Source organism: Scyliorhinus canicula, chromosome 6 (assembly GCF_902713615.1).
Source record: "Scyliorhinus canicula chromosome 6, sScyCan1.1, whole genome shotgun sequence".
NCBI lineage: Eukaryota > Metazoa > Chordata > Chondrichthyes > Carcharhiniformes > Scyliorhinidae > Scyliorhinus > Scyliorhinus canicula.
Genome location: NC_052151.1, coordinates 52,138,823 through 52,152,849, shown reverse-complemented (window position 1 = coordinate 52,152,849; position 14,027 = coordinate 52,138,823). Strand labels below are relative to the sequence as shown.

Genomic DNA, 14,027 nt, shown 5'->3' with positions numbered 1-14,027 from the left:
GGGAACTGATATCCATCCGGGCACACAGGGAGAGGAGCGAGAGGAGTGAGAGGGATAGGCTGGTGGGAAGGATGCTGGTGGTAGACAGGAGGTACACAGAGGCACCAGAGGAGGGACTGTTGGGGGAGAGGCGCAGCCTGCAGGCTGAATTTGATTTGCTGACCACTAGAAAGGCGGAGGCACAGTGGAGGAAGGCACAAGGGGCAGTGTACGAACATGGTGAAAAGGCGAGTAGGATGCTGGCTCATCAGCTCCGCAAGCGGGATGCGGCTAAGGAAATTGCTGGAGTGAGAGACAAGAGTGGGAATGTGGTGCGGAAGGGGGTAGAGGTGAATGAGGTCTTCAAGGACTTTTACGGGGAACTGTACCGGTCGGAGCCAACGGGGGAGAGGAGGGGAATGGAGAGGTTCCTTGATGGGCTTTCTTTCCCGAAGATGCAGGAGGAGAAGGTGGAGGGGTTGGGTGCGCCGATTGAGCTGGAGGAGCTAGTTAAGGGGATTGGGCAGATGCAGTCAGGGGAGGCACCGGGGCCGGATGGGTTCCCGGTGGAATTTTATAAAAAGTTTGTGGACCTAGTGGGCCCCTTGCTGGTACGGACACTCAATGAAGCGTGGGAAGGGGGGACTTTGCCCCCGACGATGTCGCGGGCGCTGATCTCGTTAATTTTAAAGAGGGACAAGGCCCTCCAGCAGTGTGGTTCATACAGGCCCATATCTCTCCTCAACGTGGATGTTAAGGTCCTGGCAAAAATCCTGGCCACCAGGATAGAGGACTGCCGGGGGTTGTGCACGAGGACCAGACAGGTTTCGTGAAGGGAAGGCAGCTGAACACGAATGTGCGGAGATTGTTGAATGTCATCATGATGCCGGCGATTGAGGGGGAGGCAGAGATAGTGGTGGCACTGGATGCGGAGAAGGCCTTCGATAGAGTGGAGTGGGGGTACCTATGGGAGGTGTTGGGGAGGTTTGGATTTGGTGAAGGGTTCATCAGATGGGTAAGGCTGCTATGTGAGGCCCCAATGGCGTGCGTGGCCACGAATAGGAGGAGGTCGGAGTACTTCCGGCTTTACCGAGGGACCAGGCAGGGTTGCCCCCTGTCCCCCTTGTTGTTTGCACTGGCAATCGAGCCGCTGGCGATGGCGTTGAGGGATTCAGAGAGGTGGAGAGGCTTGGTGCGAGGTGGAGAGGAACATAGGGTGTCGCTGTATGCCGATGACCTGTTACTGTATGTGGCGGACCCGGTGGGAGGGATGCTGGGAGTGATGGAGTTGCTAGCTGAGTTTGGGACCTTTTCAGGTTATAAATTAAATTTAGGCAAGAGCGAGGTGTTTGTGGTGCACCCTGGAGACCAGGAGGAAGGAATTGGTAGGCTCCCGCTTAGGCGGGCAGGGGAGAGCTTTAGGTACCTGGGGGTGCAGGTGGCCAGGGACTGGGGGACTCTTCACAAGCATAACTTCACCAGACTTGTAGATCAGATGGAGGAGGAGTTCAAGAGGTGGGACATGCTGCCATTATCGTTGGCGGGGAGGGTACAGTCCATCAAAATGACGGTGCTTCCGAGGTTCTTGTTTCTCTTTCAGTGCCTGCCCATCTTTATCCCCAGGGCCTTCTTTAGGAGAGTGACTAGCAGTATTTTGAGCTTTGTGTGGGCACATGGGACTCCGAGAGTGAAGAGGGTGTTCCTGGAGCGAGGGAGGGATAGAGGCGGGCTGGCGCTGCCCAACCTTCTGGGGTACTATTGGGCAGCCAATGTGTCAATGGTGCGTAAATGGGTGATGGAGGGGGGAGGGGCGGCGTGGAAAAGAATAGAGATGGCGTCATGTAGAGGTACGAGCCTGGGTGCCATGGTAACGGCACCGTTGCCGCTCTCCCCTAAGAGGTTTACCACGAGCCCGGTGGTGGCGGCGACCCGAAGAATCTGGGGACAGTGGAGACAGCATCGGGGGTAAACAGGGGGCTCGATGGAGGCTCCAGTGGGTGGCAACCATCGGTTCACCCCGGGGAACAAGGATGGGGGATTTAGGGTGTGGCAAAGGGCGGGCGTCAGCAAATTGAGGGACCTGTTTATTGGCGAGAGGTTTGCGGGCCTGCGGGAACTGGAAGATAAATTTGGCCTTCCCCAAGGGAACATGTTCAGATACCTGCAGGTAAAGGCGCTTGCTAGGCGGCAGGTAGAGGGATTCCCTCCGCTGCCGCCGCGGGGGATGATGGACAGAGTGCTTTCGGGGGTGTGGGTCGGAGAGGGGAAGGTGTCTGACATCTATAAGGTAATGCAGGAGGTGGAGGAGTCGTCAGTGGAGGAGCTGAAGGCTAAATGGGAGGAGGAACTTGGGGAGCAGATAGAGGACGGGACTTGGGCGGATGCCTTGGAGAGAGTCAACTCTTCCTCCTCATGTGCGAGGCTTAGTCTCATCCAATTTAAGGTGCTGCACCGGGCCCACATGTCCGGGACTAGGATGAGTAGGTTCTTTGGGGGTGAGGACAGGTGCACCAGATGTTCGGGGAGTCCAGCGAACCACGCCCATATGTTCTGGGTATGCCCAGCACTGGAAGAATTCTGGAAGGGGGTGGCGGGGACGGTGTCGAGGGTGGTTGGATCCAGGGTTAAACCAGGGTGGGGACTCGCGATTTTTGGAGTTGCGGTAGAGCCGGGAGTGCAGGAGGCGAAAGAGGCCGGTGTCCTGGCCTTTGCGTTCCTAGTAGCCTGACAAAGGATTCTGCAACAGTGGAAGGATGCAAGGCCCCCAAGTGTGGAGACCTGGATCAGTGACATGGCGGGATTTATAAAATTGGAAAGGGTCACATTTGCCCTGAGAGGATCAATACAAGGGTTCTATAAACGATGGCAGCCTTTTCTGGACTTCCTGGCTCAAAGATAGGTGACTTGGTCAATAGCAGCAGCAACCCCAGGGCGGGGGGGGTGTTCGAAGGGGATTAGCCTACTGAGATAACAAGGCCGGAGTTAGAAATAGGAAAGGAGCAGTCACGTTGTTCGGAGTTTTCTATGGGCCCCAAATAGTAATAGAGATATGGAGGAAGAAATTGCAAAACAGGTTATGGATAGGTGTGGAGGTCTCAGGATAGTTGTCATGGGTGACTTTAACTTTCCAAATATTGATTGGAACCTCTATAGGTCGAACAGTTCGTATGGGGCAGTTTTTGTACAGTCTGTGCACTGACACAATATGTGGATAGGCCGACAAGAGGGGGGGGGCACATTGGATTTGGTACTGGGTAATGAACCAGGCCAAGTGTTAGATCTGTTTGTGGGTGAGCACTTTGGAGATAGTGACCACAATTCGGTGTCTTTCACTATTGCAATGGAGAGGGATAAGGCCATACGGCAGGGCAAGGTTCATAATTGGGGGAGGGGTAATTATGATGCGACTAGGCAAGAATTAGGGAACATAAGATTGGAACAGAAACTGTCAGGGAAAGGCACAAATGAAAAGTGGAGCTTGTTCAAGGCACAAATACTACGTGTCCTTGATAGGTATGTCCCTGTCAGGCAGGGAGGAAATGGTCGTGTGAGGGAACAATGGTTCACAAAAGGGTTTGAATATCTTGTCAAGAGGAAAAAGGAAGCGTATGTAAGGATGAGAAACAAGGTTCAGTTGGGTCGCTTGAGGGTTACAAGGTAGCAAGGAATGAGCTAAAAAAAAGGGCTGAGGAGAGCTAGGAGGGGGCATGAGAAGTCCTTGCGGGTCGGATCAAGGAAAACCCCAAGGCTTTTTACTCTTGTGTGAGAAATAAAAGAATGACCAGGGTGAGGTTAGGGCCGGTCAAAGACAGTAGTGGGAACTTGTGCATGGAGTCAGAAGAAATAGCAGAGGTGTTGAATGAATACTTTTCTTCAGTGTTCACCAAGGAGAGGGGCCATGTTTTTGAGGATGAGTGTGTGATACAGGCGGGATGGCTGGAGGAGGTAGATGTTCTGAGGAAGGATGTATTAGCAATTTTGAAAAACCTGAGGGTCGACAAGTCCCCTGGGCCAGATGGGATATATCCAAGGATTCTTTGGGAGGCAGGGGATGAGATTGCAGAGCCTTTGGTTTTGATCTTTGGATCCTCACTGTCCACGGGGATAGTGCCAGAGGACTGGAGAGAGGCGGATGTTGTTCCTCTGTTCAAGAAAGGGAATAGGAATGACCCTGGTAATTATAGGCCAGTTAGTCTCACTTCAGTGGTCGCTAAGTTAATGGAAAAGGTCCTGAAGGATAGGATTTATGACCATTTGGAAAGATGCAGCTTAATCCGGGTTAGTCAACATGGATTCGTGAAGGGTAAGTCTTGCCTCACAAATTTGACTGAATTCTTCGAGGAAGCATCTAAGTGTGTAGATGAAGGTAGAGCAGTTGATGTCGTATACATGAATTTTAGTCAGGCGTTTGATAAGGTTCCCCATGGTCGGTTCATGAAGAAAGTAAGGAGGTATTGATAGAGGGAAATTTGGCCAATTGGATAAGTAACTGGCTATCACATAGAACAGTAAGAAGTCTTACAACACCAGGTTAAAGTCCAACAGGTTTGTTTCAAACACGAGCTTTCGGAGCACGGCTCCTTCTTCAGGTGAATGAAGAAGGAGCCGTGCTCCGAAAGCTCGTGTTTGAAACAAACCTGTTGGACTTTAACCTGGTGTTGTAAGACTTCTTACTGTGCTCACCCCAGTCCAACGCCGGCATCTCCACATCATGGCTACCGTATCACATAGAAGACAGAGGGCGGAGGTGGATGGAAAATTTTCAGACTGGAGACCAGTTACCAGTGGTGTACCACAGGGATCAGTGCTGGGTCCTCTGCTATTTGCGATTTTTATTGACAGGATGCAGAACTGGGCCGAAAAATGGCAGATGGAGTTTAACCCTGATAAGTGCAAGGTGATTAATTTTGGTAGAAAACATTTGAATGTGGATTACAGGGTCAATGGCAGGGTTCTGAGGAATGTGGAGGAACGGAGAGATCTTGGGGTTCATGTCCACAGATCTCTGCCGGTTGCCACTCAGGTGGATAGAGCCGTGAAGAAGGCCGAGTGTCTTCGCGTTTATTAACAGGGGGCTTGAGTTTAAGAGCCGCGGGGTTATGCTGCAACTGTACATGACCCTGGTGAGACCACATTTGGAGTATTGTGTGCAGTTCTACTCACCTCACTATAGGAAGGATGTGGAAGCATCGGAAAGGGTGCAAAGGAGATTTACCAGGATGCTGCCTGGTTTGCAGGATAGATCTTATGAGGAAAGGTTGAGGGAGCTAGGGCTTTTCTCTTTAGAGTGGAGGAGGATGAGAGGCGACTTAATAGAGGTTTATAAGATGATGAGGGGGATAGATAGAGTGGACGTTCACAGACTATTTCCTCGGGGGAATATAGCTGTTACAAGGGGGCATAACATAAACATAAGAACATAAGAACTAGGAGCAGGAGTAGGCCACCTGGCCCCTCGAGCCTGCTCCTCCATTCAATGAGATCATGGCTGACCTTTTGTGGATTCAGCTCCACTTTCCGGCCTGAACACCATAACCCTTAATCCCTTTATTCTTCAAAAAACTATCTATCTCTGTCTCAAAAACATTTAATGAAGGAGCCTCAACTGCTTCACTGGGCAAGGAATTCCATAGATTCACAACCCGTTGGGTGAAGAAGTTACTCCTAAACTCAGTTCTAAATCTACTTCTCCTTATTTTGAGGCTATGCCCCCTAGTTCTGCTTTCACCCGCCAGTGGAAACAACCTGCCTGCATCTATCCTATCTATTCTCTTCATAATTTTATATGTTTCTATAAGATCCCCCCTCATCCTTCTACATTCCAACGAGTACAGTCCCAGTCTACTCAACCTCTCCTCATAATCCAACCCCTTCAACTCTGGGATTAACCTAGTGAATCTCCTCTGCACACCCTCCAGCGCCAGTACATCCTTTCTCAGGTAAGGAGACCAAAACTGAACACAATACTCCAGGTGTGGCTTCACTAACACCGTATACAATTGCAGCATAACCTCCCTAGTCCTAAACTCCATCCCTCTAGCAATGAAGGACAAAATTCCATTTGCCTTCTTCATCATCCTGTTGCACATGTAAATCAACTTTTTGCGACTCATGCACTAGCACACCCAGGTCTCTCTGCACAGCAGCATGTTTTAATATTTTATCATTTAAGTAATAATCCCTTTTGCTGTTATTCCTACCAAAATGGATAACCTCACATTTGTCAACATTGTATTCCATCTGCCAGACCCTAGCCCATTCACTTAACCTATCCAAATCCCTGTGCAGATTTCCAGTATCCTCTGCACTTTTTGATTTACCACTCACCTTAGTGTCGTCTGCAAACTTGGAACATTGCACTTGGTCCCCAACTCCAAATCATCTATGTAAATTGTGGGCCTAACACGGATCCCTGAGGGACACCACTAGCTACTGATTGCCAACCAGAGAAACACCCATTAATCCCAACTCTTTGCTTTCTATTAATTAACCAATCCTCTATCCATGCTACTACTTTACCTTAATGCCATGCATCTTTATCTCATGCAGCAACCTTTTGTGTGGCACCTTGTCAAAGGCTTTCTGGAAATCCAGATATACCACATCCATTGGCTCCCCATTATCTACCGCACTGGTAATGTCCTTAAAAAAGTCCACTCAATTATTTAGGCACGACCTGCCCTTTATGAACCCATGCTGCGTCTGCCCAAAGGGACAATTTCCATCCAGGTGCCTCGCTATTTCTTCCTTGATGATAGATTCCAGCATCTTTCCTACTACCGAAGTTAAGCTTACTGGCGTATAATTACCTGCTTTCTGCCTACCTCCTTTTTTAACAGTGGTGTCACATTTGCCAATTTCCAATCCGCCGGGACCACCCCAGAGTCTAGTGAATTTTGGTAAATTATCACCAGTGCATTTGCAATTTCCCTAGCCATCTCTTTTAGCACTCTGGGATGCATTCCATCAGTGCCAGGAGACTTGTCTAACTTTAGCCCCATTAGCTTGCCTATCACTACCTCCTTAGTGATAACAATCATCTCAAGGTCCTCACCTGTTATAGCCTCATTTCTATCAGTCACTGGCATGTTATTTGTGTCTTCCACTGTGAAGACTGACCCAAAAAACCTGTTCATTTCCTCAGCCATTTGCTCATCTCCCATTATTAAATCTCCCTTCTCATCCTCTGAGGGACCAATATTTACCTTAGCCACTCTTTTTTTATTTTATATCTTTGTAGAAACTTTTACTATCTGTTTTTATATTCTGAGCAAGTTTACTCTCATAATCTATTTTACTCTTCTTTATAGCTTTTTTAGTATCTTTCTGTTTCCCTAAAAAATTCCCAGTCTTCTAGTTTCCCACTAATCTTTGCCACTTTGTATGTTTTTTCCTTCAATTGGATACTCTCCTTAATTTCCTTAGATATCCACGGTCGATTTTCCCTCTTTCTACCGTCCTTCCTTTTTTTTGGTATAAACCTTTGCTGATCACTGTGAAAAATCACTTGGAAGGTTCTCCACTGTTCCTCAACTGTTTCACCATAAAGTCTTTGCTCCCAGTCTACCTTAGCTAGCTCTTCTCTCATCCCATTGTAAGCTCCTTTATTTAAGCACAAACCACTAGTGTTTGATTTTACCTTCTCACTCTCCATCTGTATTTTAAATTCCACCATATTGTGATCGCTCCTTCCAAGAGGATCCCTAACTATGAGATCATTAATCAATCCTGTCTCATTACACAGGACCAGATCTAGGACCGCTTGTTCCCTCATAGGTTCTATTACATACTGTTCTAGGAAACTATCGCGGATACATTCTATAAACTCCTCCTCAAGGCTGCCTTGAATGACCTGGTTAAACCAATCGACATGTAGATTAAAATCCCCCAAGATAACTGCTGTACCATTTCTACATGCATCAGTTATTTCTTTGTTTATTGCCTGCCCTACCATAATGTTACGATTTGGTGGCCTATAGACTACTCCTATCAGTGACTTTTCCGCCTTACATTTCCTGATTTCCACCCAAATGGATTCAACCTTATCCTCCATAGCACCAATGTCATTCCTTTCTATTGCCCGGATGTCATCCTTAAATAACAGAGCTGCACAACCTCCTTTATCATCCACTCTGTCCTTCCGAATAGTTTGATACCATAGAATATTTAACTCCCAGTCTTGACCATCCTTTAACCATGTTTCAGTAATGGCCACTAAATCATAGTCATTCACGATGATTTGTGCCATCAACTCATTTACCATATTCCGAATACAACGAGCATTCAGGTAAAGTACACTTATGTTGGCTTTTATACCTCTGTTTTGAATCTTAACACCTCGATCAGTAACCTCTCCTAAGTTATATTTCCTCTTAACTTTTCTCCTAATTTTCCTGGTTGTTGAACCCATATCTTCATGTAACAACCTGCCGCATCGCTAACCATTTATGTTTTTACTTCCCGTTTTATTCCTTTTAGTGTTACTGGGCCTATTCACTGAGCTCCCCTCAGTCACTGTACCTTGTACTATCGCCTTTTTTGATTTTTGACTGTGGCTTCTCTGCCTTAATCTTTCCCCCTTCCTGCTTTTTTTTCTGTCCCTGTTTTACTACCTTCCGACTTCCTGCATTGGTTCCCATCCCCCTGCCACATTAGTTTAAACCCTCCCCAACAGCTCTAGCAAACACCCCTCCTAGTACATTGGTTCCAGTCCTTCCCAGGTGCAGACCATCCGGTTTGTACTGGTCCCACCTCCCCCAGAACCGGTTCCAATGCTTAGGAATTTGAATCCCTCCCTCTTGCGCAATCTCTTGAGCCACGCATTCATCCTATTTATCCTGACATTCCAACTCTGACTAGCCCGTGGCACTAGTAGCAATCCTGAGATTACTACCTTTGAGGTCCTACTTTTTAGTTTAACTTGTAACTCCCTGAATTCAGCTTGTAGGACCTCGTCCCGTTTTTTTTACCTATATCATGGTGTCTATGTGCATCACGACAACTGGCTGTTCACCCTCTCTCCCCCCCCCCCCCCCCCCCCCCCCCCCAGAATGTCCTGCAGCTGCTCCGAGACATCCTTGACCCTTGCACCAGGGAGGCAACATACCATCCTGGAGTCTCGATTGCATCCGCAGAACCGCCTGTCTATTCCCCTTACGAATGCGTCCCCTATCACTATGGACCTGCCATTCTTCTTCCTGCCCTGCTGCGCAGCAGAGCCAGCCACGGTGCCATGACCTGGCTGCTGCTGCCTTCTCCTGGTGAGCCATCTCCCTCAACAGTATTCAAAGCGGTATATCTGTTTTGCAGGGAGATGACCGCAGGGAACACCTGCTCTGCCTTCCTACTCGAGCTCTGTCTTTTGGTCACCCATTTTCTATCTCCCTCAGTAACTTTCATCTGCAGTGTGACCAACTCACTAAATGTGCTATCCACAAAGTCCTCAGCATCGCGGATGCCCCAAAGTGAGTCCATCCACAGCTCCAGAGCCGTCAAGCGGTCTAACAGGAGCTGCAACTGGACACACTTCTTGCACGTGAAGGAGCCAGGGACAGTGGATGTGTCCCTGAGCTCCCACATCGCACACGAGGAGCATGACACGGGTTCAGGTTGGGAGATATAGGAGAGATGACCAACGTAGGTTCTTTACTCAGAGAGTGGTCGGGTGTGGAATGGACTGCCTGCTGGGATAGTGGAGTCGGACACTTTAGGAACTTTCAAGCGGTTATTGGATAGGCACATGGAGCACACCAGAATGACAGGGAGTGGGATAGCTTGATCTTGGTTTCGGACAATGCTCGGCACAACATCAAGGGCCGAAGGGCCTGTTCTGTGTTGTGCTGTTCTATGTTCTATATTTTAGTCCAGACTTTCTTGAAAAAAATATAGAGCGATTCATTTACCTGCAGGGGGCTAGCAGGCACCCGAGCTTCACGCATCTGTGGCTGCAGATACGGGCCCCTGCATTTCTGGTTCCGAGTCCGCGCATGTGCACGGCGGCGACCTCCAGCGGCCCCGCCAAGCGCCATGGCGGACTGGGACTGCGGACGAGCACTAAGAACGAGGCCCCCCCCTCCCCCCGATCGGCCCCGCGCCGCTTCATCCGATCTGCCCGATCGCTGCCCCAGCAAAGGCGGCCGCGGACTGAGTCAGAACCACCCCGTCGGTACCTCGGTCAGTCCAGACCGGAGTATTGCTTGGAGGGCCTGTGGCAATGCCCCATTCCATCAAAATATAAATATCTGTGAAGCCTCCTCCTCCGGTGAGTTGTTTAATTGTCCACAACCACTCACGGCTGGATGTGGCAGGAACGCAGAGTTTAGATCTAATGAGTTTGTTGTGGAATCGCTTTGCTCTTTCTCTTACTTGCTGCTGATGCTGTTTGGCACACAAGTAGTCCTGTGTTGCAGCTTCACCAGGTTGACACCTCATTTTATGGTATGTCTGATGTCGCTCCTGACACGTTCTCCTGCATTCTTCATTGAACCAGGGTTGATCCCCTGGCTTGGTGGCAATGGTAGAGTGGGGAATATGCCGCGTTATGAGGTTACAAATTATGGTTGAATATAATTCTGCTGCTGCTGATGGCCCACAGCGGTTCATGGATGCCCAGTCTTCAGTTGCTACATCTGTTCCAAGTCTATCCCTTTTGACACTGTGGCAGCGCCACAGAACACGATAGAGTATCCCCAGAAGGACTGTGCGGTGGTCACTTCTACCGATACTGTCATGGACAGATACATCTGCAGCAGGCAGATTGGTGAGGATGAGGTCAAGTCCGTTTTTCCCTCTGTTGGTTCCCTCACCATCTGCTGCAGTCCCAGTCTTGCAGCAATGTCCTTTAGGGCCTGATCACTTTGGTTTGTGCTGGTACTACTGAGCCACTCTTGGTGATGGACATTGAATTCCCCACCCAGAGCATATTCTGTGCCCTTGCCACCCTCAGTGCTTCCTCCAAGTGGTGTTTCAACATGGAGGAGTACTGATTCATCAGCTGATGGTGGACAGTACATGCAATCAGCAAGAGGGTAAGGACCAGGTAAGGATCACAGATTTCCTTCCCTGAAGGATATTAGTGAACCAGATGGGTTTTTACCACAATCGTGGCATGGTCATCATTAGACTTTTAATTGCAGATATTTTATTAAGTTTAAATTCCAGCACCTGCCGTGAGGGAATCGAACCTGGGTCCCCAGATCATTACCCTGCCCCTTTGGAATGCTAGTCCAGCAACAATACCACGACAGCATTGCTGAAGATGGAGGAGATCTATAGTTATATTCATTTTGGTGAGCTAATCAGGCAATTAGACTTTTGATAATGGTCGCAGCTATGTTTCCAAAATTGACTGTGGCCGGGATTTTTAGCCCCCCCCCCCCTTGCCACAGGCTCAAATGGTGACATGGGTACTCAAGTGAGAGTCAAACATCATGAATCGCTGGCGGAGCTCCCATGTCAATGGAGAGAGGTGGATGATGGAGATTTCATTTTCCACCAGATTCTGGATTATCTGCCTGTTGTGTAGCCGGCGAGCTGCATGACGGTGTTCTCGCCTGAGCCAGCACTTGGTGTAAAGATTATAAAATTCTGCCCTTGATCTCTTTAATTGTTACATTTTTGTTTATGCATATGTGAAGCAATCAGAACCAGAGAACGGCAAATTAAACAAGAGTTCTTGATTAATACCCTTGTAGTATATTTTGAGCAATCCGTGGAACAGGTTTTTGCCAGTGAAATGCTGAAGGTAGACAGTACTTTGGAAAAGAAATTGCCTCATTAGAATCATAGAATCCCTCCAGTGCAGGAGGCCATTCAGCCCATCACGTCAGCACCAACCCTCTGAAAGAGCACCCTACCTAGGCCCACCCTTTGAAATTTGTGCCAAAATTTAATGCTTCGAATAGTAAACAGAAAACATACTTGCTCCATTCCTTTTACGCATGGCTTTACTGGAGGATGGTTCAATTTCTAGCACAACGAGAAACCAACACTACCTTTAGCGCGAGCTTTAGGCTTTGCAGCCATTCTTCCTACAAGGCATTCCTTCAACATGGATTCGGAGTTGACCCAGCTGTGAATCTGTAATTTGAAGAAAACGGTCACAATAACTGGTTTAATAAGATTCACATGTATTTGTCTGCACTATGTTTCAGCACATTTTTCAAAATTCTGAAAATACACAGAAATAAGGAGAAAAGACAGATTATCATTGAAGGAAACTGAAATGTAAGCTACGTCAAACATAATAAAATGAAGGGGGGCGGAATACGTGCAAAGTTCATGGGCGGGATTCTCCCAACAGGAGCGAAGTGCCGACGCCAGAGTGAAAACTGGAGTGTTTCACTCCGGCGTCGGAGGCCGCTCATCGCCCCTATTATCCCACCCCCGGGGGGCTAGAGCGGCGCCGCGTCATTTACACGCGCTGGGCCCTGGTGCCGCGTAAAAGCGGCGCTGCGTAAAAATGACTTCACCCGCGCATGCACGGTTGCCGTCCTCCCCGTGGGCGCCCGCAAGAAATGTCGGAGTGATCTTGCGGGACGACGGAGGAAAGGAGTGTATCTCTCAGAGAGGCTGGCCCGCCGATCGGTGGGCACCGATCGCAGGCCAGACCCCTTTTGAGCACCCTCCCCCGGTGGTCGAACCTGCCTCCCCCAGGTTTTAATTCCTACAAGCAAATTTTACTTAAAAAGCCAGGAAAGGAAAAGGTCATATCTGTACTTGAAAAAAATAAAAAAGCACTGGAAAAGATGAAAAAAAATATTCACATAAAATACTTCCAGAACTGAGAGAATATGCTGAACAGATCAGGATTAGTTTCTGTGGAAAATAGAAAACTGAGGAGTAACCTAATAGAGGTCTTCAAAAATCTGAAAAGATTTAATAAGATAGATGTACAGAAAATGTTTCCACTTGTGGAGGAGACTAAAATTAGGGCCCATAAATATGAGGCAGACACCAATAATTCCAATAGGGAATAGGGCTGGAGAATCGCCCGGGGTGGGGGGGGGGGGGCGTGAAACCCGCCCCGACGCCGGCTGCCGGATTCTCCGATGGCGGTTTTTTGGAGGGGGTGGGAATCGCATCACGCCGGTCGGGGGTCGTTGGTACTGCCCCGCCTCCGGCGATCCTCCACTCCACGATGGGCCGGGTGGCCGCCCATTGTCGGCCAGTCCCGCCGGTGTAAATCAAACAATGTCCTTACTGGCGGGACCTGGCTCAGCAGTAGGCCTGCGGAGTCCTCGGGGGGTGCGGGGGGATCTACGGTGCACTGGCCAACGACCGGGGCCCACCGATCCACGGGTGGGCCTGTGCCATGGGGGTACTCTTTCCCAGTGCGTCGGCCGCTGTAAATGTCCTCCATGGCCGGTGCGGAGAACAACCCCCCCTGCGCATGTGCTGGGATCACGCCAGCACATGCTGGCGCTCCCGTGCATGTGCCAACTCATGCCGGCCCATGGAGGCACTTCGCCGCCGGTTGGCGTGGCACCAAGCCCTTCGGCACCAGTTGGCGCGGTGCCAACCCTGCCGACGCCGGCCTAGCCCCTGAAGGTGCAGCGGATTCCGCATCTTCCGGGCGGCCCATCGCCGGAGTGGTTCACACCACTCCTTGGCGCCGATACTGCCCGTCCCGCCAGTTAGGGGGGAACCCCGGCCAATGTCTTCACCTAAAAGTGGGAAGGATGTGGAAATCAATGTTGCAAGGAGTATTTGAGGAAAATAACATAGTTGCATTTAAAAAGAAGCAAGATTAGCAAATAATGAATAGAGAGATATATTGATGGGATTAGATGAAGAGAGGTGCGAGGAGGCACAGAGGTGGAACATGATCATCAGCACAGACTCATTGGACGGAATAACCCGTTTCAGTGCTGTCGGCTGTGAATCAGGTTGACAGATGAATTCAAATAGGGAAAGCCATTAAATCAGAAGAGCTCGTGAAAGTAGCTGAGAAGGCAGTGAAGCAGTGTGGTATGCAAACTTCATATGCAGAGGATGGGAGAAACAGGTACAATGTAGAAGGCAATTACCTCGGCCTGAAGTCAGTAAAC

General features: G+C 49.2%; 1 protein-coding gene across 5 annotated transcripts in view; it reads right to left on the bottom strand.

Annotated features, from left to right (window-relative positions):
- LOC119967141 (cytochrome b5 reductase 4) overlaps positions 1-14,027 on the bottom strand; it is a 251,919-nt gene that overhangs the window by 203,070 nt on the left and 34,822 nt on the right. For all 5 annotated transcript variants that reach the window (XM_038799281.1, XM_038799278.1, XM_038799280.1 and 2 more), the window contains exon 4: positions 11,973-12,057. In XM_038799281.1, coding sequence (XP_038655209.1) covers positions 11,973-12,057 — 85 coding nt within the window. The remainder of the gene's footprint in view (positions 1-11,972; positions 12,058-14,027) is intronic.